We start from the raw sequence: 26,661 nt of genomic DNA on the forward strand, positions 1-26,661 counted from the left end.
GAAAATGAGGAACTTAAGCAAGAAGTAGCTCGCCTCACGAAGGACTTGACTCAAGTAAAAGGCAAGGCGAAGCAAGCTCAACTTCATCAAGATAACACCATCAAGGGAGTGAAGAAGCTTAATAAAGGACAAACCGTGGTTTGCTACGTGTGCCACAAGGAAGGCCACAAGTCCTATGAGTGCAAGGTGAAGAATGGGGGAGGAGCAAAGGAGGAGAAAAAGCAAACAAGCAAGTTCTCCAACATGGTGGACAAGAAGGCCTCCACACCTTATCTCTTGAAGAAGAAGAAAAATGACAAGGTGGTGGCCATCAAGGTGAACAAGCAAGCCAACAATGGGGTCAAACGCTTTTGGGTGCCAAAGGAAATCATTTCAAACATGAAGAGCACCAAGAAAGTTTGGATCCCAAAAAGGAAGTGAGAAGTCTGTTGGACGTCGGGGAATTTGGAGACTTAGCAAAGTATGGGTGCATTTCATGGGGTGCATCATAATGAAAAAAGTAAATGCCAAGTAGGTGAGTGGATACTATGGACCCAAATTCTCCTTCCCATGTTAGGTAACTAGATGTCATTACTTTTAAATAGTATTTATTTCAATTGGTTTTGTTTTTCAATTGATATACTCTTAAAGCATCTAGTTATCTTTCATGCCTATGTTTGCATTTAAATGCTTAAATCTTTTGTCATGCATTCAATAGGTATATCATATGGTAGGATTGCTCGGTTTCATTATCAACCCTTGGAGCAAACCTACATGGTTTAAAATTATTTAGGAGCACGGCACATAGCTTGTTTTACAATTATTTATCTAATATGTGCCATAGTCCAAATTGTAGATAATCTCTCCAAAATATCATCTTTCAAGTGGTATTTTGATACTTAAATAAATGTGCACAAACTTTACAAGTATTCAACACTTATGTGCACATATTTAGGGGGAGTAATTCTACAACTTGGATGATTTGAGACTATCACTTGTTCACATGGTATCAATTTTTCAAACCTATCACATGTGTAGTAGTCTCATTGTAAGGAAATTGGAGTCCCCGGAGTTAAGCATCACTCTTCTATTGTCATCATCTTGTTGTTTTTCTTTTCATATTTACATGCTTTCTCTATGCATTATATAGATTAAACTCTCTTGTACAATAAATTGCTAATTATGCATATGCTTTGCTTTCTACCATATGTATGCATATATTTAGGGGAAGCTTAGTCTATATAATGTGAGAGTCAAATTTTGTGATCCATTTCACTCAATTTTCGAAGGATCATGAAATTTGATCCTCCCTTGTGCTACTAATGTCTTCCTTTTCGGTGTTTGATGCCAAAGGGGGAGAATTTGAAGGACCAAAGGCAAGCATCAAGTAGATGTCTACAAGTGGTAATGGTCCGAAAAAGGGAGGAAAGTGAATTATGTATTAGTCTAAGTAATGGGGAGAGTTTTTTAGAAAGCTAGGCTTTAATCCATAATATCACATGGGGACATTTGCAAGGGCAAGACAAGCTTTTAAGTAAAGTTTCATTTGGTATGTATCAATTAGTATCATATAACCTTGCCCTTTGCATTGCATCCTAGCAAGTAGGTAGTTTTTAAATTTCAAAATCTCTATCATTTGCTTGCTTTGGTCGTGTTGTCATCAATCACCAAAAAGGGGGAGATTGTAAGGAAAATGGACCCTAAGCCCATTTACTTTGGATTTTGGTGTTTGATGACCAACACAACCAAATTGGACTAATAAATGTGCAGGTGTTTGTTTTATAGTCCAACAGGGTGCAAAACGTGACTTGGACGAAGGCGAAGTGATGATCCGATGATCAACACCTTAAACAAGACCTTTGGAGCACAAGAAAAAAAACCCAAGATATCAAGCAAAGTCCAAGCATGAAGATAGGAACCAAGCCATACGCAAGATTACGAAGAAACGAGCTCGCAGATGCGACCGGACACAAGGACCGGACGCTGGAAGCTCGACCGGACGCTGGATCGGTGGCTCGGTAGACAGGCGACCGGACGCGAGGATCGGACGCTAGCGGCAACCGACCGGACGCAGAAACGCAGCGTCCGATCGAGTACAGAAAGGTTCCAGAGCGGCATATCTGCGACCAGACGCGTCCGGTGGCAGGTGACCGGACGCTAGCCAGCGTCCGATCAGTGTTTTGCTGGCTCAACGGTCGGGACGACCGGACGCGTTCGGTCAGGACGATTCAGCGTCCGGTCAGTAGCAGTTTCGCTGGAATTCGACCCCAACAGCTACTTTCTCAGTGGGGCTTATAAATACAACCTCCAACCGACCATTTGAGATGTGTGGAACTAAGGAAACATACCAAAGGTGTTGATACACCATTTTAGTGATCTCCACATGCATAGTGCTTAGTGTTTTATTAGGTGATTAGCATAAGTGCTTTGCGAAGTGCTTAGGTTGATTAGACCACCGCTTATGCGCTTGCTCTAGGTTTATGCCTAGTGTTTAGTGAGGTTTGCATACCTCTTGCCACCCCGTGCTTGCGAGCACAAGTGTTGTACATCAGAGGGGCTTGAAGTCTTGCGAGATCACACCAACCGTGTTTGTGGTGTGGCCGCCACCGTGTACCGGAGGGAACAAGGCCCGCGGCGTTTCGGCCGAAGCTTGATAGTGAAGACGGCGGGGAGCATCCGGGAGAGGCTTGCCGGAAGGCACGTCGGAGACTCACTTGTGCGTGGGGAAGGCCCGAGGCTATCCACAGAGTTACCCGACCAGGAGCTTGGCCCTTGCGAGGGATTCCTTGCGAGGGGCTCCAACGAGGACTAGGGGAAGCTTGCGCGCTTCTCGACACCTCGATAAAAATACCGGAGTCGTCGACGGAAGTTTGCATATCTCTACCTTGCTCTTTAGCTTCCGCATTTACATTGCTTACTTTACTACGTTTGCGGTAGAGATAGCAACACACTAGCAAAATCATAGTTGCACATCTAGATAGTTTATCTATTGCATAGGTTTTGCTAGGGTTAGAAAAAGATGCCATAGTTTAGAGTTAAAGTTTTAAGTTGCCTAATTCAACCCCCCCTCTCTTAGGCGTCACGGTCCCTTCAGCGCGCCCGCAGCGATGGTGGCGGCACCTGCTCACAGCCACAGGATGTTTGACGAAATGAAGCATCAACGGTTGTTTTAGAAGAACAGGTCAGCAGGCTACGTCAGCATGAGAAGCCTATATGGAGCGATATGGACCTAAGTGATACACATGTTAAGTTTATGGACCCAAAAAGACACTTTAAAAGTTGATGGACCTAATTGAAACCTCCTCACAAGTTAATGGATCTCTGGTGCATTTAACTCGTAAAAAAATATTGTTGCGGGATAAACCTTCGGAACCTTCTTCCCTCCTCTCACGTAGAAGGAAGGCATGAAGGTCAACGTGGAGGACAGCAGGGCAAACACCTTCATGAAGGCCGAAGATGCCAAGCTCACAGCACGAGACACAGGCGGGCCCACTTCTGACATCTGATCTAGGGCAATATTGGGCCTCAAATGAGAAAACAAAAAAGACCTGTAAATAAGGAATATAGATTGCCCTAGAATATTATTTGTTTCCCATATAAATAACTCATGATGGGACTGTACATGGCATGACGTATAATTGCGTTTCCATACTAAGAAATACACATGAAGCATAGAATACCTTCAGAGCTCCCGGTGGAGATCCGCAACGTCTTGTCTCACTTTCATTCATTTTATGTTGATTTTCATTTAAATTGACTGAGTTCATTCATGTTCTCATCTAATTCCTTGAACCATTAAGTCTTACCTTTAGCTTTGCCAATTGAAGGTTTACGTCCAAGGCTAAGGTTTGAACAAAAACTAAAGTCCCAAATAAAAGAGGTAAGAAAAAAAAACCGATTATAGTCATTTTCAAATAGATAACCCAAAAATGTACTCTCTTTCTCATTTTTTTTCTCTATATGTATGTAGTATTCCCCATCAAATCGAAACACTTTTACTATTGTAGTACTGTCACAAAACGAGTTTGTGCTGTACTAATGAATCTTTGTTACATTCTTAAACAGCAGGCGTAGAACTGACAGCCCTTAACATGAAAACCTCAGTAGTTTGTTGGATTGACAGGCTGTTGAAATTAAAATTAATTATGATGAAGATGTGTAAAATCAATCATATATGGAGATTGAGGTAGTTGAATGGAAGAAATACAGTTTGGAGAGTGTCGGCCACGTATAAAAAACTTGTTCTCACCACCTTCCATGTCAGCTCAACTGATTATGTCATAGTTTTAAATTAGGAACGTAAACCACTTCCATGTGCTTGATGCATTGTTTAACTGCAAGTCTGCGTACCCAGTACATAGAGCTCCTACTCTGTGCGGGGTCTGGGAAAGGATGTCAGTGCCAAGCCTTACCCTCGCCTGTGCAATGCAAGAAGACCACGACTCGAACCCGGGACCTTCCGGTCACAGGCGATAAGACTCTACGGCTTGCACCGGCACAACCATGGAAGCACCAAGTACCAGCATGCATCTAAGATACTCCTCTCCTTTTTTTTTTTGAAATGAAAGATACTCCTCTCCTTCCTCTATCTGATCAGTAGCACCTTTTTCTCTATATGTATGTAATATTCCCCATCAAATCAAAACGTTTTACTATTATAGTACTGTCACAGAACGTGTTTCTGCTGTAATAATGAATTTTATTAGATTCTTAAACAATAGATGAAGAAGTGACAACCCTTAACATGAAATTTCAGTACCTTGTTGGATTGACAGGCTGGTGGAATTAAAAAAATGTAGATGTGTAAAATCAACCGTATGGAGATTGAGGTAGTTGAATAGGACAAATACAGTTTGGAGTGTTGGTCGCGTAATAGAAAACTTGTTCTCACCAACTTCCAAGTCAGTTCAACTGATATGCCATAGTTTTAAATTAGGAACATAAACCACTTCCATGTGCTTGATGAATTGTTTAACTACAAGTCTGAAACATGGTCAATATACTGGCACAACCATGGGAGCACCAAGAACCAGCATGCATCTAAGCTACTCCTCTCCTTCCTCTATCTGATCAGTAGCAGCATCGGTCCTCTTTACCCTGGTATCGTTTGTGCATACTTTGTATCATGGTGAATCCGTTTTTGATACTACACATTACATTCCTTTTGATCTGTTCCCTTTTAGATGAAAGAGTAGCAGAGATTGCTCATGCCACTTACCTTCATAGAGGCTCTTCCCTCTCAGCAAGCCTCAGATGTCATAAGATCACCAGATGGCTCCTTCTCATTTGGCTTAGGCCTGGTTTAGTTCCTAAAAATTTTCATCCCAAACTATCACATCGAATCCCACGGCATATATAAGGAGTATTAAATATAGACGAAAAAAAACTAATTGCACAGTTTGGTTGGAAATCGCGAGACGAATGTTTCAAGACTAATTAGTCCATGATTAGCCATAAGTGCTACAGTAACTACCATGCGCTAAGGATGGATTAATTAGGCTTAATAAATTCGTCTCGCAGTTTCTAGGTGAGCTGTATAATTAGTTTTTTTTATTAGTATCCGAAAACCCCTTCCGACATTCCCGAAACATTCGACGTGATATCCAAAAATTTTCATTTCACGAACTAAACACACCCTTGTACAATCTCTCATCCACTGCCTTCACCTTGTCAATCTGGTTCACCAATGCAGCTGACAGGACCACCGCCTGGACTGCGAACCGAGACCGCCCCGTGCACGGGAGTGGATCGAAGGTTACACTGAACAAGGATGGCAGCATGGTTCTCAAAGATTATGATGGTACGGTTGTGTGGAAAGTCAGAAAAAGATCTGCCATGGTTGATCGTGTGGAGCTCATGGATACCGGGAACCTTGTGATGGTGGATCAAGAAGGCAACATCCTGTGGCAAAGCTTCGACCATCCGACCGACACTCTGCTACCAGGTCAGCCGCTAACGGCCACCACAAAGCTGGTATCAACCAATCCCTCTCACTAGTCAAGTTACTACACATTGCGCTTTGATGAACGGTACATTCTGTCACTTTCTTATGATGGACCAGACATTTCCAACCTCTACTGGCCTAACCCTGACAAAAATAGCTGGTCGAACTACAGGATCTTGTATAAGAGCGGTAGGAGAGGTGTGCTTGATAAGCTTGGGCAATTTGAGGCTAGTGACAACACAAGCTTTATTGCTTCTGATTGGGGTTTGGAGATTAAGAGGAGGCTGACGCTAGACTATGATGGAAATCTTAGTGCGTGTTTAGTTCGCGAATTTTGAGAATTTGGTTACTGTAGTACTTTCGTTTTTATTTAGCAATTAGTATTCAATTATGGACTAATTAGGCTCAAAACGTTCGTCTCGCAATTTCCAACCAAGCTGTGCAATTAGTTTTTTTTCGTCTATATTTAATGCTTCATGCACGTATCGTAAGATTCGATGTGATGGCTACTGTAGCACTTTTTGAAAAACTTTTTGGGAATTAAACAAGCACTTAGGCTTTACAGCCTAAACGAGTCAATGGAAGCTGGTACAACTCTTGGATGGCTTTCTCCCAGCTCTGTGACATTCATGGCCTATGTGGTTGGAATGCACTATGTGTTTATGTTATCTTTCTAGAATCATCTAGCAGTCGGTCTAGAGGGTAGACATCCAGAGCAGTAGACAACGGTAATGATGTAGACCTAGAATGCTATCTAGAGGAAGGAGAAGGTGTCGAACCTGAGATCCCAGAGGGAGTGGATCCAGAGGCCTCCATCAGCTTCGTCGGTGAAGTCTGCTCACGGGCAGCGATGGTTGGGGAAGACATCGGTGTAGCGGTCGTCGGTGTAGCATGGCGGCGCGGCTAGTGGTGCTTCCCGTCACTGGCTGCGCGCCCTCTTAGATCGGTCTAGGGTTTGTCGGTGGGGTTTGCGGCTCACGGTGAACCTCGTGCTTTGAGCCACCGGCCCCCACCTCTTTATATAGCGTAGTGCGACGGGGGCCCACCAACCATGTAGGGTTAGACGCCCCCGATCAGGGCGCATGACCAAGGCCCAATAGGCCGTTGGGCTTATTGGATGGGAGATCAATCTAACATTCTCCCCCTTGATCTCACTATTACTTTTATCTTTAAACTTTAAACTTCAATCCTTTTATCCTTACTCATTTCTTCACAGATGATGCATAGAGCATGTCTCATCGTCACGGTCAATCACCGATAGATTTAACAGCTACAATGCACGTCTCTGATCTAAAATAGTTACTTTAACTTTTGGGCCCTTTATAGTCCAGGAATCATAGACTTTTCCTTAAACCCATGCCGGCTACATGTTCTCTGAACACGTTGGGTGGTAAGCCTTTTGTAAGCGGATCCGCGAGCATCTTTTTGGTACTTATATGCTCAAAACTTATCATTTGATCCCGGACTTTATCCTTCACAACATAATACTTTATGTCAATGTGTTTGGCAGCACCACTTGACCTATTGTTGTGAGCATACTGTACTGCTGGATTATTATCACAGTATAACTTCAGTGGTCTATTGATGTCGTCAACCACCTTCAAACCGGGTATGAACTTCTTTAGCCAGTTCACCTGCCCCATTGCCTCATAACACGCTACAAACTCGGCATACATTGTGGACGATGTAGTGACGGTTTACTTTGAGCTTTTCTATGAAATAGCTCCCCCTGCGAGAGTGAACACATATCCAGACGTAGATTTTCTATTATCTCCCGCATAATCAGAATCTAAATATCCCACTATATGGAGTGAATCAGATCTTCTATACGTCATCATGAGGCCTTTCGTTCCTTGCAAATAATGCAAGACTTTCTTTACTAATTTCCAGTGTTCTATTCCAGGATTGCTCTGGAATCTGCCAAGTAACCCGGTAACAAATGCCAAGTCAGGGCGCGTACACACTTGAGCATATTGCAAGCTTCCGACAGCTGAAGCATGTGGAACCACTTTCATTTGATCGATCTCATATTGGTTCCTGGGGCATTGAAAATCCCCATATCTGTCACCCTTGACTATAGGAGCAGGTGAGGGACTACACTTGTGCATACTGAATTTCTTTAAGACTTTTTCTATGTATGCCTTTTGTGACAGTCCTAATACCCATTTACTTCTATCTCGGTGAATCTTGATCCCTAGAACGAACGAAGCTTCACCAAGATCTTTCATATCAAACTTTGAGGACAAAAACTTCTTTGTTTCCAGTAGTAGACTGACATCACTACTAGCAAGTAAGATATCATCCACATACAGGATAAGGAAGATAAACTTCCCATTCTTAAACTTTGCGTAGACACAATTGTCCTCAACATTATCTTTAAACCCAAAATTCTTTATTGTCTGATCAAACTTCAAGTACCACTGTCTTGAAGCTTGTTTTAATCCATAAATGGATTTCTTTAGGCGGCATCCCAAACGTTCTTTTCCTTCCATGACAAAACCTTTCGGTTGTGCCATGTAAACATTTTCTTCTAAGTCTCCATTGAGGAATGACGTCTTTACATCCATCTGATGTAATTCCAAATCGAAATATGCCACTAATGCCATTATGATTCTGAAGGAATCCTTACATGAGACTGGAGAAAAGGTCTCATTATAATCAATCCCTTCTCTTTGTGTAAAGCCTTTTGCCACAAGTCGGGCTTTATATTTCTCTATATTCCCTTGAGAGTCAAGTTTTGTTTTGTAGACCCATTTACAGCCTACTATTTTGGCTCCTTTAGGAATTATCTCCAAATCCCAAACTTTATTTACATTCATTGATCTCATTTCATCTTCCATGGCCTCAAGCCACTTTGATGAATGATCACTTTTCATGGCTTCTTCAAATGAGGTGGGATCATCCTCCATTTGAAATTCTTCAGTGTTGTACACTTCATAATCAGCAGGAATAGCTTATTTTCTAACTCTTTGAGACCTTTTAGGGGCCTCCTCAATTGGCACATTTTCTATTTGAGGCTGTTCTTGCTCCCCCTCATGTGTGGCAATAGGTTCTATAGGATCCTGAGGCACAGGTTCCTCATCATCATTCATTGTTGCCACAGGCGGGATAACAACAGGTGCTGGCACCACAGTGTCTTGTACTGTTGGTGCAGCAACAGCAGTTAGTGAGAAAAATGGCTCATGAATGATCGGAGTGGGTGCATACACCTGCTTCTCTTCAAGGTCAATTTCTCGAGCTACCATGCTCCCCCTAATCATTTCATCCTCTAGGAAGACTGCGTGTCTCGTTTCCACAAACTTTGTATGTCTGTTAGGACAGTAGAAACAAAAACCTTTTGACTTTTCTGGGTAGCCAATGAAATGGCAACTCACTGTTTTGGGATCTAGCTTCCCAATGTTTGGGTTAAAAACTTTAGCCTCAGCAGGGCTCCCCCACACACGCAAGTGGTTAAGTGAGGGTACTCTTCCTGTCCACAACTCATACGGTGTTTTGGGCACCGACTTACTTGGTACTCTATTGAGAATATGAATGGCGGTTTTTAACGCCTCCATCCACAGACTCAAGGGTAAAGTGGAGTAACTTATCATACTACGCACCATATCCATCAGGGTACGGTTACGCCTTTCAGCTACTCTATTCTGCTGAGGTTCGCCCGGTGTTGAATACTGGGCAACTATACCATTCTCCTGTAAGAACCTTGCAAAAGGTCCAGGAACTTATCCATATGGGGTATGTCGACCGTAGTACTCTCCCCCACAGTCAGACCTGACTATCTTAATCTTTAAATTATGCTGATTTTCAACTTCTGCTTTAAATATTTTGAATTTATCGAACGCTTCTGTTCTTTCTTTAATTGGATAAATGTAGCCAAACCAAGAGTAATCGTCTATGAATGTTATGAATGAATCATAACCATCCACACTTTTCATAGGAAAAGGACCACATATGTCTGTGTGAATAATCTGTAGAATTCCTGCGCTTCGTTTGATATCTTTCTTAATTTTCTTTACATACTTTCCTTTTATGCAATCTCTACATTGTTCTAAATCTGAGAGCTCTAATGGAGGAAGAATATTATTCTTAACTAGTCTTTCTATTCTCCCCCTCGAAATATGGCCTAAACGACAGTGCCATAATTTCGACAACGCATCGTGAGCTCTCTTTTGTTTTCTGTTTCCATTGTTCGATGAGGATACATTTTCATTCACATCACATACGGAATTCACATTTTCACGAAGTGATAACAAATAAAGCTCGTCTTGTCGGAAGGCAAGATCAACACATTTATTATTAAACAATATCTGATATTTGCCATTTCCAAAATGACAATCATAACCATCATGGTCCAACTTTGATACACTAATCAGGTTTCTTTGCAAAGAAGGTACATAAAGAACATCTCTAAGAAAAAGTATGAAGCCATCTAGAAGCTCTAGAGGAAGATCTCCAACGGCCTCAACATCTGCTTGTACTCCATTTGCGACTTTAATGAAACTTTCGCTTCTTTGCAAAGTTCTCATCGAACGGAATCCCTGTAATGAATTAGCAACATGAATAGTTGCACCTGAATCAATCCACCAAGTAGATTTTGAAAACTTTACATACAAGGATTCATTTACGAACGTAATAATGTTCTCACCTTTATTCTTCATTATCATCTTTAGGAAATCAGGACAATTCTTTTTATAATGTCCCGTCTTCTTGCAGTGGAGACACTGGTCTTTAGCCACTGGGAATTACTGGTTCTGAGACTGTTGCATGGGACCTTTTCTAGATGACTTGGAGGAAGAGCTGTTATTATAATTCTTTTTCTTATCTTTTAGGTAGTTGACAGAACCACCTTGTGAAACTTTTATTCTTTCCTCCTCCTGCACACACATGGCTATGAGCTTTTCTAAATCCCATTTTTCAGGCTGTATGTTGTAATTAACAACAAAGGTGTCAAATTCTTTGGGCAAAGAAGCAAAAATCAAATAAATAAGAAACTCATCCTTGAGTGCCAAATCCATTGGTTTGAGCTTAGATGCCAGATTGCTCATTCTCAGTATGTGCTCTCTAATACCACTGCCGCCACCAGAGTACCTTTCTGTAACCAGCTGCTTGATCAGCTGGGTTGCATATGTCTTTGAAGAACCAGTGAACTGACTCTTTATTCTATCTAGGTACTCTGTGACCGTGTCACAGTCTGGAATTGAGCCCGCAATAGCAGGTTCAATCGTGTTCTTTATCACTGCCAAATACTTCTTATTGGCAGTGACCCATTTCCTATGCTCAAGGTCATAGGACATCTTTACAGGAGCAAAATCCCGCTCTCTGTTCTGCCATGCAGCATCAGTCTCATCTGTCTCCCTCACCGATGCCACAGGTTCTCTGGGGCACGGTGTGGTGACAACCCAGCCCACCTCAGCGAGGATGAAAGCCAGGTCTATCTTTTTCTTCCACTCAATATAGTTATCACCTTTTAGAGTGGGGATCTCTTTGATACAACTCATCAAGTTGTATTCTCCTGAAAAACACAATTCAAATAGTGTGAGAACAGAAATAACAACAATAATTGCATGCCTTAGTTTAACGTTGGTCAAAATTAAAACATACAATTATTTTATACATTAAATCTACATCACCGTTGGGCAGAAATAGAAATAATGCATAATCATTAAAATTATAATATTGCTATTAACAACGTTGGTCAGAAAATAACAATATCATAATCAACTCATTTTTATCTCTTGGCTCTTAAAATCAAATTCTCCCGTTGGTTCGAATTTAATTAAAAGTCCATAATTACTTTAAATACGCAGCGGAAACATTAACATTCAATAATTATTTTCCTATTTTCCAGAAGCAACTTTACTATTTACTGAACAAAAAATATCATTGGATAAATTTTGTACAGAAAATTATCATAAAAATTCAATTCAAATTGATCAAACTGTTTTTTGGAAAATAAGAAAATCAAAAACTGTGACTGTACTATTTTATTTGGCCATTTCGGCCCGATCCAGCAACAGCCCATGGCCTGTTCACGCGCGCGCGCGCCAGCGCACCCGGCCCAGCTACCCGCGGCCCAGCCACGCGCGCTAGCTCTCCCGACCCAGCTGCCCGCGGCCCAGCCGCGCGCGCGAGCGCACCCTCGCGCCCAGGCCGCAACCTGGGCCTAGGCCGGGAATTTGGCCTCGCGCCCTTTCCCGCCTGGGCTGAATGTGGCCCGATGCGCTGGTGGCCGTTGATCTCCGATCGACGGTTCTCCTTGCTTTTTGGCCGGATAAAAAACGCCCCGGCCGCTCCCCTCCAGAAACCCTAGGCTCATTCTCTCCCTCCCCTTCTCTCTCCACACCGCATCCGAGTGACTGAGCACCAGCGTCAGCCGTCCATGGCGGCCGGAGAAAAGAGAGTACGGCGCCGCCGCGGGCCCCCTCGCCGGTGCGCGCGCTCCCCTTTGGGTGAGCGCGCCGCCGTCGAGCGGCCTCGCGTTGGTGCCCTGAGCGCATCCGCTGGCGACCGCGCGTGCGTCTCGGCTCTGTCCCGCGCGCCGTTCTGGAGCGACGCCGTGGTCTCCTTTCCGCGCGGTGGCGATGCCGCCGGCGGTGGGTAAAAGCCCAGGTAGGCTTCCCTTTTAGGGTTATGGTTTGCTTTTCCGATTTGAAATCGGTTCTTTTCCTTTCTCAGTCAGTCACCGAGCGGGCGCCGGATCCCGGCGAGCTATGCCCCCGGCCGGCCTATCTTTTCCCCACGCGCCGACGTGACTGCAGTGCCACGCAAACGCGAGGTAGGCTACCCTCTTCCCTTTCTTCCCCTTCCTGGATTAGGGTTAGGGTTTGGATAGCTTTTCCCCTGATTTGATTTCTTCTCGGGTAACTTTTCTTTTCTTTTCCCGAACCCGATCTAGGGTTTGGGTTCGATTTCTTTCTTTCCCCGATCCAGATCTACCGCTAGAAAGGCTCTGGTACCATTGTTATCTTTCTAGAATCATCTAGCAGTCGATCTAGAGGGTAGACATCCAGAGCAGTAGACAACGGTAACGATGTAGACCTAGAATGCTATCTAGAGGAAGGAGAAGGTGTCGAACCTGAGATCCCAGAGGGAGTGGATCCAGAGGCCTCCATCAGCTTCGTCAGTGAAGTCTGCTCACGGGCAGCGATGGTTGGGGAAGACGTCGGTGTAGCGTGGCGGCGCGGCTGGTGGCGCTTCCCGTCACTGGCTACGCGCCCTCTTAGATCGGTCTAGGGTTTGTCGGTGGGGTTTGCGGCTCACGGCGAACCTCGTGCTTTGAGCCGCCGGCCCCCACCTCTTTATATAGCGCAGTGCGACGGGGGCCCACCAATCATGTAGGGTTGGACGCCCCCGATCAGGGCGCGTGACCAAGGCCCAATAGACCGTTGGGCTTATTGAATGGGAGATCAAACTAGCAGTTTACACACCTGCAGCGGCCTGCAGTTGTCCTCGCGGTTATGTAGTCGTTGATCCAAATGATTGGAGCAAAGGCTGCAAGCCACAGTTCAACATCACCTGTGGAAAAGGTGTTCAGCAGATGGGCTTCGTGGGCATTCCTTGGACAGACTTCTGGGGCTCTGATACGGACTTTGTCATGTCTGCATCCCTGGACACTTGCAGGGAATTGTGCTTGGCAAGTTGCTCCTGTGTAGCATTCGTGTACAAAGTTTATCCACATCCACATGGGTGCTACTTGAAATCTGGTCTCTTCAATGGCAAGACAACTCCAGGGTACCCTGGTGTCACATATGTCAAGGTTCCTGAGAACTTTCTGTCTCACTCACAGGCAAATTTCTCCGACTCTGCTCCAGGGTACCCTGGTTTGCAATGAATTAAGAACACATACATTCAATTATGCTGCCAACAGAGTTGATGAAAAGGGTACGGCATGGTACTACTACTATTCGTTCCTAGTTGTATTCTTTCTTGTTGAGTTCTGTTTCATTGCTGTTGGTTGGTGGTTCATGACAAGAAAGCAGTCAGTATGTTCGGTAATATGGGCAGCGGAGGATGAGGAAGGCTTCCGGGTGGTAGCAGATCATTTCCGTAGTTTCACCCACAAGGAATTGCAGAAGGCAACTAACAATTTCATGGATGAGCTTGGCCACGGCCGACATGGGTCTGTGTACAAAGGCATTCTACACGACAATCGTGTAGTTGCCGTCAAGAAGCTCAAAGACATGAAGGGAGGCGAAGCAGAATTTGAGACAGAGGTTAGTGTGATTGGTAGGATCTACCATATGAATCTGGTGAGAGTAATGGGTGTATGTTCAGAGGGTACGCACCGGCTGCTGGTCTATGAATCTGTGGAGAACGGTTCACTGGACATGTTCTTGTTCGGTAGCAAGGGACTACTACTGCAATGGCATCATAGGTACAAAATTGCAGTCGGAGTGGCCTACCTTCACCATGAGTGTATGGACTGGATCATTCACTGCGACGTGAAGCCTGAGAACATACTTCCGGACGAGGAGTTTGAGCCCAAGATCAGCGACTTTGGGTTCGCAAAGCTGCTGCAAAGAGACGAGTCTGATTCTGACATGTCCAAGGTTCGAGGAACTAGAGGCTACATGGCTCCAGAATGGGTACCAAGCGCTCCTGTGACTGAAAAAGTAGATGTCTACAGCTTCGGAGTTGTGCTTCTGGAGTTAGTGATGGGCCTTCGGGTGTTCGAGTTACCGACAAATGGCTCTGAGGATGCAGAGTCTGCATTGAGGCAACTGCTATCGACGATTGGAGAAAACAAGAAAATTAGCGATGGAAATTGGATCGATGACCTTGTGGATCCTAGATTGAATGGTGATTTCGTGCGGTCAGAAGTGTTACTGATGCTTGAGGTGGCCGCTCTGTGTTTGGAACAGGACAAAAACGAAAGACCGAGCATGAGTAATGTAGTGCAGAAGTTCCTCTGCAGATAATGGATCTGGCAATTCGCTAAGTACCCTATCCTCTTAGTATTTAACTATTCTCTCCCCTTAAGTAAAGTTGTGTAGTTTTGCGTTCCACTTCTTTTTTCTTACGAGGGTATAAAGTTGATTTGTTTGGTGGATGACTAATTTGATGTAAATACCCCTTTGCCTTTGAACTTTGAGGTATCACTTTGGCACTGAATTGCATGTTCTTTGAACTTTGAAGATGCTGCTGCCTCCTGCAGTTGTTTTTGTAGTGAGTTACCTGATCTATTAGCATCGTTGTCTTCGATTGACTAAATATTATCTTGTCATTCTGTTCAGAGTCGTTTTGGTTGGGTGATTGTTCTGCTACTTTTGTCCTCTGTCTTGAATGAAGTAGTGACCAAACTAAAACATTGAAGCCTTTTGTTCATGACCTCTAAGCCCTGTTCTTCACAATACTCAGCTGTCAAATACTAGATTGCTAGGGGTGCTGGAGCAAACATGTTTAGCTTTTCCTGATGGATGATCTGAAAAAAAAAACCTTTCTTGCAATACCAACATGTCATTTCTGCTATCATGTACAGAACATCCGACAGCTCTAGTAGGGAGGTAAATTTCTCTAGGGCATAGGTTTTTTAGTGCCTTTAGCTTAGCTGCTCAGAGAGAGTCTCAAATAGATAGCTATCGCATCGTATAGATCAAGGTAAATCATAAAATATATTTCATAATCTATATAATAAGGAAGTTCATTTGATATCTTAAATAATATTGTTTTTTCATAAACTTAGTTAAACTTACTATGGTTTGACTTAAACTACTGGAAATCCCTATATTTTGGGTTGGATCAATGGAGCTGAGTAGATAATTAGTCTCCGACGAAATATATATAAAGAGAGTGAGAGAATATATATCAGATTAAAATAAAGCAGCAGAGCAAACAACTGATCCATGCATAATTAGCGCGCGCACACGACACAAACACTGCCTTGTTTCTTATTTGACCAGAGAAAACTAGAACACAAAATACAGAAGTTTGGAGATCCCAGTAAGTGTTTGATGAAGAGGTTGTACTCGACGGTGGCATCGCCGGTCTTGAGGTCGAAGATGTGTGTCCTGGCCTCGTGCCAACCTGAACACGCCGGTGCCGCCGACGATGGCCATCTCCCTGACGGAGGAGAAGACCGAGCACTCCATCAGTGCTTGATGTAGAGGTTGTACTCGACGGTGGCGTCGCCGGTGTTGAGGTCGAGGGTGTGCGTCCGTGCCTGCGCGTACCCGCGCGCCATCCTGAACACGCCGGTGCCGCCCACGACGGCCATCTCCCGGACGGCGTTGAACACCGCGTTCCGGCCCATGATGGCGACGGTGCTGCCGTTGTACTTGCTGCCGGCCTGGAACACGAAGTTCATGTTCATGAACAGGGACACCTCGTCCTTGCCGGCGCTGATGTAGGTGCCCTGCGCGCGGCCCAGGGGCTTGGAGGACCTGAGGTCGGGCCCCTCGGTGAGCGGGTCGTCGATCACCACGACGGCGCCGAAGCCCGTCTTGGAGGTGTTGGTCACCGCCGCGCGCGCCACCTGCACCGCCGTCGGGTTCGGCCCGCTCACCACGTCGTGCCAGTACACCTTGATGTGCGTCTCCTTCTCGCCACCAGCGGCGACCACCACTACCAGGAGGAGGGTCAGGAGGAGCGCGGGCACGGCGGTGGCCATATGGCGCGAAGCTCGTATACTACGTATACGTTACCTGTTGTCCTATATTGACTATTGTTGTGCTGTGGCTCTGTGCCAATGTCTAGCTATAGGGCTATAGGCTATATATAGGCTACAGCGCATGCCATGGATTCAAACGGAGGTTTATGGCCAAACATATAGCTTCTGCTTAGCGTGTCAAGCTAGTGTTGGAGGGTGAGAGACTGATGAGATGGCACGATCGTGGGAGGGGGGAAATGTGACGTTAATTATTATATACTAAATCCAATCTAAATTATGGTTCGTTTGACTTTTTTTTACCTCAAATTTAACCACTCGTATTATTTAAAAATTTGTGCAAAAATATCACTTCTTTTGTTGCAGCCTGCTTTATTAACAAAAGTTCTTCAAGAATAACTTAAATTTGACTATGTTGCCATAAATTTTTTTTGTATAAGACGAGTGGTTACACTTGGGGTAAAAAAAAAGTCAAATGAACTATAATTTAGAACGGAACGAGTAATATATATGTGTGGAATGGATCAATGGAACGTAGATCTCTCTCTCTCTCGCCATGCGTTTCACGAAATCTCGGCACAATCTCTTTTTACCATTATTACATCTAGAAAAATACAATTTGGGTTCATTCCATCTGTTGGGGAAAGACGCTACTTGTATTACCTGCTGGCTGGTGAGGTGCAATATCAGTTGAAGCACGGTGGTTTGATTAGTCGGAGTATTTTATCTCAGAACGCATTGCATTATTTAAATGCCATATTATTAGCCGTCTAGGTTAATAGTAAGAGTAGACGTTCCAAAGCTTGGTTCTGCTGTTCAACGAATTATTGGGAAAGGAGAAAAATGGAGTACAAGAGCATCTCCAACCGTATCTAAAAAATACTCCCCCAAAACAGGTTTTCCAACCTTTGCAAAATGTATTGGTAGACATAAAAAAGTTTCCAAAATCTCGCGCATAAAAGGTAGAAGGTAATTTTACATTAGGAATCCTAAACTATTTTTAAATCACACTAAACACTTTTATACTTTATTTCTTGATCTTTTGTACATTTGCATCAAGAACCCTGTCCTAATTTTTTTCTTCCCCACGTCCTTCCACCTCAGATTGGGGCGACGATATGTGCGTGTAACTTATGTGCGTGGGGGTGATTTTTTTTCAAGTGCCAAAAGATTGGGAGATGTGTTTGGGAATTGTTCGAGATGAGTTTTTTTTCAATCTTGGAGACTCTTTTGGGTACTCTTGGAGTTCTCAAGAACTTCTTTCTAAAACAATAGAGTTTTCCAACTCACCAAAAATTATTATGATGAATAAATAAGACCATCTCCAACAGTTTCCAACAATTCACTCCTAAGATATAGAAAATAATTTTACACCAAGAATCCTATACTATTTATAAATTATCCTAACCACTTTTATATATTGTTTCTCCTTGTACAATTTGGGTTCATTCCATCTGTTGGCGAAAAACACTACTTGTACCTGCTGGCTGGTGAGGTGCAATATCAGTTGAAGCACGGTGGTTTGATTAGTCGGAGTATTTTATCTCAGAACGCATTGCATTATTTAAATGCCATATTATTAGCCGTCTAGGTTTAATAGTAAGAGTAGACGTTCCAAAGCTTGGTTCTGCTGTTCACCGAATTATTGGGAAAGGAGAAAAATGGAGTACAAGAGCATCTCCAACCGTATCTAAAAAAGACTCCCCAAAACAGGTTTTCCAACCTTTGCAAAATGTATGGGCAGACATAAAAAAGTTTCCAAAATCTGGTGCCTAAAAGGTAGAAGGTAATTTTACATTAGAAATCCTAAACTATTTTTAAATCACACTAACCACTTTTATACTTTATTTCTCGATCTTTTGTACATTTGCATCAAGAACCCTGTCCTAATTTTTTTTCTTCCCCACGTCCTTCGACCTCAGATTGGGGCGACGATATGTGCGTGTAACTTACGTGCGTGGGGGTGATTTTTTTCAAGTGCCAAATGATTGGGAGGTGTGTTTGGGAATTGTTCGAGATCAGTTTTTTTTTCAATCTTGCCAAAATTTCTGGATTGGGAGACTCTTTTGGGTACTCTTGGAGTTCTCAAGAATTTCTTTCTAAAACAATGGAGTTTTTCAACTCACCAAAAATTATTGGGAGGAATAAATAAGACCATCTCCAGCAGTTTCCAATAATTCACTCCTAAAATATAGAAAATAATTTTACATCAGGAATCCTATACTATTTCTAAATTATCCTAACCACTTTTATATATTCCTTCTCCCTTGTACAATTTGGGTTCATTCCATCTGTTGGGGAAAGACACTGCTTGTATTACCTGCTGGCTGGTGAGGTGCAATATCAGTTGAAGCACGGTGGTTTGATTAGTCGGAGTATTTTATCTCAGAACGCATTGCATTATTTAAATGCCATATTATTAGCCCTCTAGGTTTAATAGTAAGAGTAGACGTTCCAAAGCTTGGTTCTGCTGTTCACCGAATTATTGGGAAAGGAGAAAAATGGAGTACCAGAGCATCTCCAACCGTATCTAAAAAAATACTCCCCCAAAACATGTTTTCCATCCTTTGCAAAATGTATTGGCAGATATAAAAAAGTTTCCAAAATCTCGCGCCTAAAAGTTAGAAGGTAATTTTATATTAGGAATCCTAAACTATTGCTAAATCACACTAACCACTTTTATACTTTATTTCTGGATCTTTTATACATTTGCATCAAGAACCCTGTCCTAATTTTTTTCTTCCCCACGTCCTTCCACCTCAGATTGGGGCGACGATATGTGCGTGTAACTTACGTGCGTGGGGGTAATTTTTTTCAAGTGCCAAAAGATTGGGAGGTGTGTTTGGGAATTGTTCGAGATGAGTTTTTTTCAATCTTGCCAAAATTCCTGGATTGGGAGACTCTTTTGGGCACTCTTGGAGTTCTCAAGAATTTCTTTCTAAAACAATGGAGTTTTTCAACTCACCAAAAATTATTGAGAGGAATAAATAAGACCATCTCTAACAGTTTTCGATAATTCACTCCTAAAATATAGAAAGCAATTTTACATCAGGAATTCTATACTATTTGTAAATTATCCTAACCACTTTTATATATTCTTTCTCCCTTGTACAATTTGGGTTCATTCCATCTGTTGGCGAAAGACACTACTTGTATTACCTGCTGGCTGGTGAGGTGCAATATCAGTTGAAGCACGGTGGTTTGATTAGTCGGAGTATTTTATCTCAGAGCGCATTGCATTATTTAAATGCCATATTATTAGCCATCTAGGTTTAATAGTAAGAGTAGACGTTCCAAAGCTTGGTTCTGCTGTTCACCGAATTATTGGGAAAGGAGAAAAATGGAGTACAAGAGCATCTCCAACCGTATCTAAAAAAGACTCCCCAAAACAGGTTTTCCAACCTTTGCAAAATGTATTGGCAGACATAAAAAAGTTTCCAAAATCTGGCGCCTAAAAGGTAGAAGGTAATTTTGCATTAGAAATCCTAAACTATTTATAAATCACATAACCACTTTTATACTTTATTTCTCGATCTTTTGTACATTTGCATCAAGAACCCTGTCCTAATTTTTTTCTTCCCCACGTCCTTCGACCTCAGATTGGGGCGACGATATGTGCGTGTAACTTACGTGCGTGGGGGTGATTTTTTTTCAAGTGCCAAAAGATTGGGAGGTGTGTTTGGGAATTGTTCGAGATGAGTTTTTTTTTCAATCTTGCCAAAATTCTTGGATTGCGAGAATCTTTTGGGTACTATTGGAGTTCTCAAGAATTTCTTTCTAAAACAATAGAGTTTTTCAACTCACCAAAAATTATTGGGAGGAATAAATAAGACCATATCCAACAGTTTCCAACAATTCACTCCTAAAATATAGAAAATAATTTTACATCAGGAATCCTATACTATTTGTAAATTATCCTAACCACTTTTATATATTCTTTCTCCCTTGTACAATTTGGGTTCATTCCATCTGTTGGCGAAAGACACTACTTGTATTACCTGCTGGCTGGTGAGGTGCAATATCAGTTGAAGCACGGTGGTTTGATTAGTCGGAGTATTTTATCTCAGAGCGCATTGCATTATTTAAATGCCATATTATTAGCCATCTAGGTTTAATAGTAAGAGTAGACGTTCCAAAGCTTGGTTCTGCTGTTCACCGAATTATTGGGAAAGGAGAAAAATGGAGTACAAGAGCATCTCAAACCGTATCTAAAAAAGACTCCCCAAAAACAGGTTTTCCAACCTTTGCAAAATGTATTGGCAGACATAAAAAAGTTTCCAAAATCTGGCGCCTAAAAGGTAGAAGGTAATATTACATTAGGAATCCTAAACTATTTCTAAATCACATAACCACTTTTATACTTTATTTCTCGATCTTTTGTACATTTGCATCAAATACCCTGTCCTAATTTTTTTTCTTCCCCACGTCCTTCCATCTTAGATTGGGGCGACGATATGTGCGTGTAACTTACATGCGTGGGGGTGATTTTTTTGTGCCAAAAGATTGGGAGGTGTGTTTGGGAATTGTTCGAGATGAGTTTTTTTTTCAATCTTGCCAAAATTCCTGGATTGGGAGACTCTTTTGGATACTCTTGGAGTTCTCAAGAATTTCTTTCTAAAACAATGGAGTTTTTCAACTCACCAAAAATTATTGGAAGGAATAAATAAGATCATCTCCAGCAATTTTCAATAATTCACTTCTAAAATATAGAAAACAATTTTACATCAGGAATCCTATACTATTTCTAAATTATCCTAACCACTTTTATATATTCTTTCTCCCTTGTACAATTTGGGTTCATTCCATCTGTTGGGGAAAGACACTACTTGTATTACCTGCTGGCCGGTGAGGTGCAATATCAGTTGAAGCACGGTGGTTTGATTAGTCGGAGTATTTTATCTCAGAACGCATTGCATTATTTAAATGCCATATTATTAGCCCTCTAGGTTTAATAGTGAGAGTAGACGTTCCAAAGCTTGGTTCTGCTGTTCACCGAATTATTGGGAAAGGCGAAAAATGGAGTACCAGAGCATCTCCAACCGTATCTAAAAAATACTCCCCCAAAACATGTTTTCCAACCTTTGCAAAATGTATTGACAGACGTAAAAAAGTTTTCAAAATCTCACGCCTAAAAGGTAGAAGGTAATTTTACAGTAGGAATCCTAAACTATTTCTAAATCACACTAACCACTTTTATACTTTATTTCTCGATCTTTTGTAAATTTCCATCAAGAACCCAATCCTAATTTTTTTTCTTCCCCATGTCCTTCCACCTCAGATTGGGGCGACGATATATGTGTGTAACTTACGTGCATGGGGGTGATTTTTTTCAAGTGCCAAAAGATTAGGAGGTGTGTTTGGGAATTGTTCGAGATGAGTTTTTTTTTCAATCTTGCCAAAATTCCTGGATTGGGAGACTCTTTTAGGTACTCTTGGAGTTCTCAAGAATTTCTTTCTAAAACAATGGAGTTTTTCAACTCACCAAAAATTATTGGGAGGAATAAATAAGACCATCTCCAGCAGTTTTCAATAATCCGCTCCTAAAATATAGAAAATAATTTTACATCAGGAATCCTATACTATTTCTAAATTATCCTAACCATATTTATATATTCTTTCTCCCTTGTACAATTTGGGTTCATTCCATCTGTTGGGGAAATACACTACTTGTATTACCTGCTGGCTGGTGAGGTGCAATATCAGTTGAAGCACGGTGGTTTGATTAGTCGGAGTATTTTATCTCAGAACGCATTGCATTATTTAAATGCCATATTATTAGCCGTCTAGGTTTAATAGTAAGAGTAGACGTTCCAAAGCTTGGTTCTGCTGTTCACCGAATTATTGGGAAAGGAGAAAAATGGAGTACCAGAGCATCTCCAACCGTATCTAAAAAATACTCCCCCAAAACATGGTTTCCATCCTTTGCAAAATGTATTGGCAGATATAAAAAAGTTTCCAAAATCTCGCGCCTAAAAGTTAGAAGGTAATTTTATATTAGGAATCCTAAACTATTGCTAAATCACACTAACCACTTTTATACTTTATTTCTGGATCTTTTGTACATTTGCATCAAGAACCCTGTCCTAATTTTTTTCTTCCCCACGTCCTTCCACCTCAGATTGGGGCGACGATATGTGCGTGTAACTTACGTGCGTGGGGGTAATTTTTTTTCAAGTGCCAAAAGATTGGGAGGTGTGTTTGGGAATTGTTCGAGATGAGTTTTTTTCAATCTTGCCAAAATTCCTGGATTGGGAGACTCTTTTGGGTACTCTTGGAGTTCTCAAGAATTTCTTTCTAAAACAATGGAGTTTTTCAACTCACCAAAAATTATTGAGAGGAATAAATAAGACCATCTCTAACAGTTTTCGATAATTCACTCCTAAAATATAGAAAGCAATTTTACATCAGGAATTCTATACTATTTCTAAATGATCCTAACCACTTTTATATATTCTTTCTCCCTACATTTCCATCAGGAACCATTTCCTACTCTTTATTCTTTCCCACGTCCTTCCACCTTAGATTGGCAGACCGATACGCGCGTCTTCCACACGCGGATATATCCGTGCTTTCGGTGATTTTTTCCAAGTGCCAAAAGATTTGGGAGGTGAGATTAGGACCTCTTGGAGATAGATTTTTTATATTCTTGCCAAAAATTCTAGATTTAGAGGTTTTATTAAGTGCATCTCCAAGAGTTCCCAAGAGTTTCTCCAAGAGTTCAAAGGATTGGACCAAGATAACAAGTTATTGTAACACCTCTGGTGTTACGTGCTCGCTAAACACTGAGATTATGGCCTGAGAGATAGATCTATAAATATAGTGAGTTAATTTACTTAAATACCTATATGTGTTACTGAAAAATCCTAACGCGAAGGGTAGAATAAGTAGTTCTAAACATTGGCACGGAAGCAATTTTTATAAACAAAAAATAAATATAATTTGTATGTAGTACTTGAATAAAGTTTAGAGTGTAAGTGTAGTAGATGGAAATGCAACATTAATTTTTGGAGAATAAATACTATTAGTTAGTAATTTGGGAAGTTCAAAAATCAAACTTGGGATTTAAGAAGGGTCATTTCGTTGCCGGCAAACACTTGAACTTGTGTTTAAAAGTATTATTCTTTGGCGAACTATATTGGACATACTAATTAGGAAGTGCTTAGATATTTTATTTCTAAGAGTTAGTATGTAGTATGGGCTAGGTCATGGTACAATTGTTAGTTGAATCCTGCAAGGTTTAGAGCTTTTAAAAATTCAATCAAAAGTGTTAGGGGAGGTTAGTACTAATCCGACATTGAATTCTTGTAAGTCTGAAATGATAATAGACAATGCTATTTTGACATTTAATTTCTAACAAAAATGTTTAAACACTAGCCGCATATTTTGGTATTGTCGATTGCATCAAAGTGAGTGCTTGAGCATGGCATAGGTCGACATTGTGTTGGATGTCACGTTGTCCGCTCTAAAATTGCCCTAACTTCACTAGAACGCGCTGCGAACCCTGATTCGGTGCTCGGTTCGTGAACTGGCGTTCAGTGTGATGAACCCATGTTGGCACCTCCCTATCTCCCTCTCTGGTCGCTCTCTAGACGTGATGTTTGCTTCGTTAGCTAGGTGTTAGTATCAACTATGGGTTCATGGAGTTGGTTGAGTCTTCATCGAGTTGGTAAGTAGTTTTTGGCCCACTTTAATAAGCGTGCGTGTCACCGTTTCGTCTGTTTGGCCCCGTGGGCATGGTCGCCTCGTGCGTGTGCGTGGCTGGCGTCGGGCTCGGCCCCGCGCTGGTGATGTCCTTTCCCTGCAGGCCAGTGCCGCTTGCCGAGACGACGCCGCAACATGCCTCTCACCCCGCCTACCCTCTTGCTGGCCAAGCCGCGCCGAGCCGCTGTGCCGCGAGCAGCGCGGAGGCGAGGCTGTGACTGCCGTTGCTCGGTCATTGTGGGGTTTTCTCCACCCTCCGATTCACTTCGACCGCTGTGGTGCTCGCCCTCTGCCTCTCAACCCACCTACCACGCCCTCATCTCGACGCCGTTGCGTGGCCGCACGCAGGCGCTAACTGACGCATCGCTCACTCATGTGGTCGTGTCTCTACTGCCGCCGTCCATGCCCTGCCAAAACTAAGCCGTCCCATCCTGACACCCCACGATATGTTCCATCTGTGCTGCACCGTGCGGACGCTCTTGCTCATTAAATGCAGCCTCGGCCGAGGTTGACCGTGCCTCAAAGCCTCTTCCCCATTGCCTTGCCGCCGAAGGAGCCACGCCGAGGTCCATGATATCCCATCTCGATTCAGTTCCCCAGTGGCTAGGATTGGAAGCCAGCTAGCAAACCAACCCACACCAAAGCGCAAACGAGCCTTGTAGTCGGCCAATTTGACGTGTTGCTCGTCGCCGGCCATCTCACCTCTAGAATAGAGCACGGTTGGGGGTAAGGCCCTACCCCTCGGTAGGGGTTCAATTGGTGGTTCCTTGGAGTTCACTTTGGTCCTCTCGTGCGGTTGCTCACCCTAGTTTGACCCGGAACACATGGGTGAGGTCCTGGCACGTCAGTGTCATGCTCGGAGCACCGCCATGAGGTGCATGTGCACGTGGCCGGACCTGCTCGGGCCGCCTCCGCTTCAACCGTCACCTCGGCTAGACTTGTGGTAATCTCTTGTTGCTCCCACCCTTTCCGTTGTCCTCGTCATCGCTCTAGCTCATCGGGAAAAGCCTCGCCACCATGGTGATTGGTCCGCCGCCGTCTGCAGCGCGATAGAAATCACCGTTTAATGCCTAATCACTGCCTAGGGTTTCATCTTGGCTCCGCGGCGCTCGTCGGCTCGCTTGTGGGGCTGGTGTTTCTCTCCGTTGGTCGGTGTACGCACGCTACGTCGCCAGAGTCACGCCATCGTGCGCAGGCCGCCGGGGACCATCCCATGGTAAAGACAGGGTAGTTCAGGGGTATTTCTACAAAATGTGTCTCTGTCGCAATAGTGCGCATAGTGCCACGTAATAAATGGATAGATTGGGGACTCTTCTGTAAAACCGTCGGTGCGCACGCGAACTCCCCACCTTGGGCCATGGCTGGGCCGACCTGCTACGCACACCCACGTTCTGCATGGGCCGTATTGGGCTACCGGGCTAGATCCGGTTACTGCCGGCCTTTTCAATTCTAAGACAATTTCTAATTTAGCTTCTAAGCAAGATTGCGAATTTAATATAAAATTTTGTAGGAATCCAAAAATTGTGAAAACAATTTTGTTAAGTTCATAAAATCATGATCTACCTGCTAGTGTACTTGGTTCACATGGTTCTAAAATATTTCACGGATGCTTTAAATGTTTTAACATGCTTTAAAATTATTAAAGTTCATTACTTGGTTCACATGGTTCTAAAATATTTCATGGATGCTTTAAATGTTTTAACATGCTTTAAAATTATTAAAGTATGAACTTGTAGGAATTTTTGTGGCAAAATAATGATAGTGTTAGCTTTGAAAATTTTACAGTAGCTTCACAATATTATTATGTGCTTTTTGTAATTTTTGCAGCTCCAGAATAATTAGTTTGCTAGAATACCTATTAAGCCCTGGTTTAAAAATATATTAAATCAATAAAATGAATTAAGGATATATCTGGAGATTTTGTAGCTAAAATACTTATTGGGAAGTAATGCCTCGTCCGACAACATAGATACATAGCCTTGTACGTTAGTCGCTAGAGCCAGCTCGTTAGTTTAGCAGCGTAATCATATTTTAGAGTTGCGATTGCCGTGATCATTTACGTTTTTGCGTTGTATCCACGTATATCATAATAGGAACAATGATGGATCATGAAGAAATCTGGAGTAGCAGAAGCAAATGGTGACGTGATGATCATGCCACCATCATGAACAGCTAACTTGGTTATATTTTACCCAGGCAAACCTCGGTGCATAATCCCTATTATTCTGTACTTTATCTTATGCTTGTGCATTAAGTTTTAAAGAGTTGAATGAAAACCACCTGCATATATATATATATATATATATATATATATATATATATATATATATATATCCTTATCCTATGAGTCTTACTAGTATGATAGAATCATGTAGATTGCTATGCTACAGGACTCCGATAGAAATCGAGTGATTGCTTGTCACTCGCGAGAGATAGG

At 42.6% G+C, this 26,661-nt stretch overlaps 1 protein-coding gene and 1 pseudogene across 1 annotated transcript; one reads left to right on the forward strand and one right to left on the reverse strand.

The window, feature by feature from the left end:
- The first annotated feature begins 4,448 nt into the window (after window positions 1–4,448).
- On the forward strand, window positions 4,449–15,054 carry LOC136502797 (putative receptor protein kinase ZmPK1; annotated as a pseudogene).
- Window positions 15,055–15,912: 858 nt separating this feature from the next.
- Window positions 15,913–16,526, reverse strand: LOC136506064 (dirigent protein 22-like). The gene has a single exon (XM_066501188.1). It carries the CDS (start codon window positions 16,524–16,526, stop codon window positions 16,008–16,010), a length of 519 nt encoding a protein of 172 aa, XP_066357285.1. The 3' UTR covers window positions 15,913–16,007.
- Window positions 16,527–26,661: the final 10,135 nt, after the last annotated feature.

Source organism: Miscanthus floridulus, chromosome 14, assembly GCF_019320115.1.
Source record: "Miscanthus floridulus cultivar M001 chromosome 14, ASM1932011v1, whole genome shotgun sequence".
Classification (NCBI taxonomy): Eukaryota; Viridiplantae; Streptophyta; class Magnoliopsida; order Poales; family Poaceae; genus Miscanthus; species Miscanthus floridulus.

Excerpts from the sequence above, each read along its gene's own strand:
- LOC136506064 (XM_066501188.1), bottom strand. The coding sequence starts at position 16,526 with ATGGCCACCGCCGTGCCCGCGCTCCTCCTGACCCTCCTCCTGGTAGTG.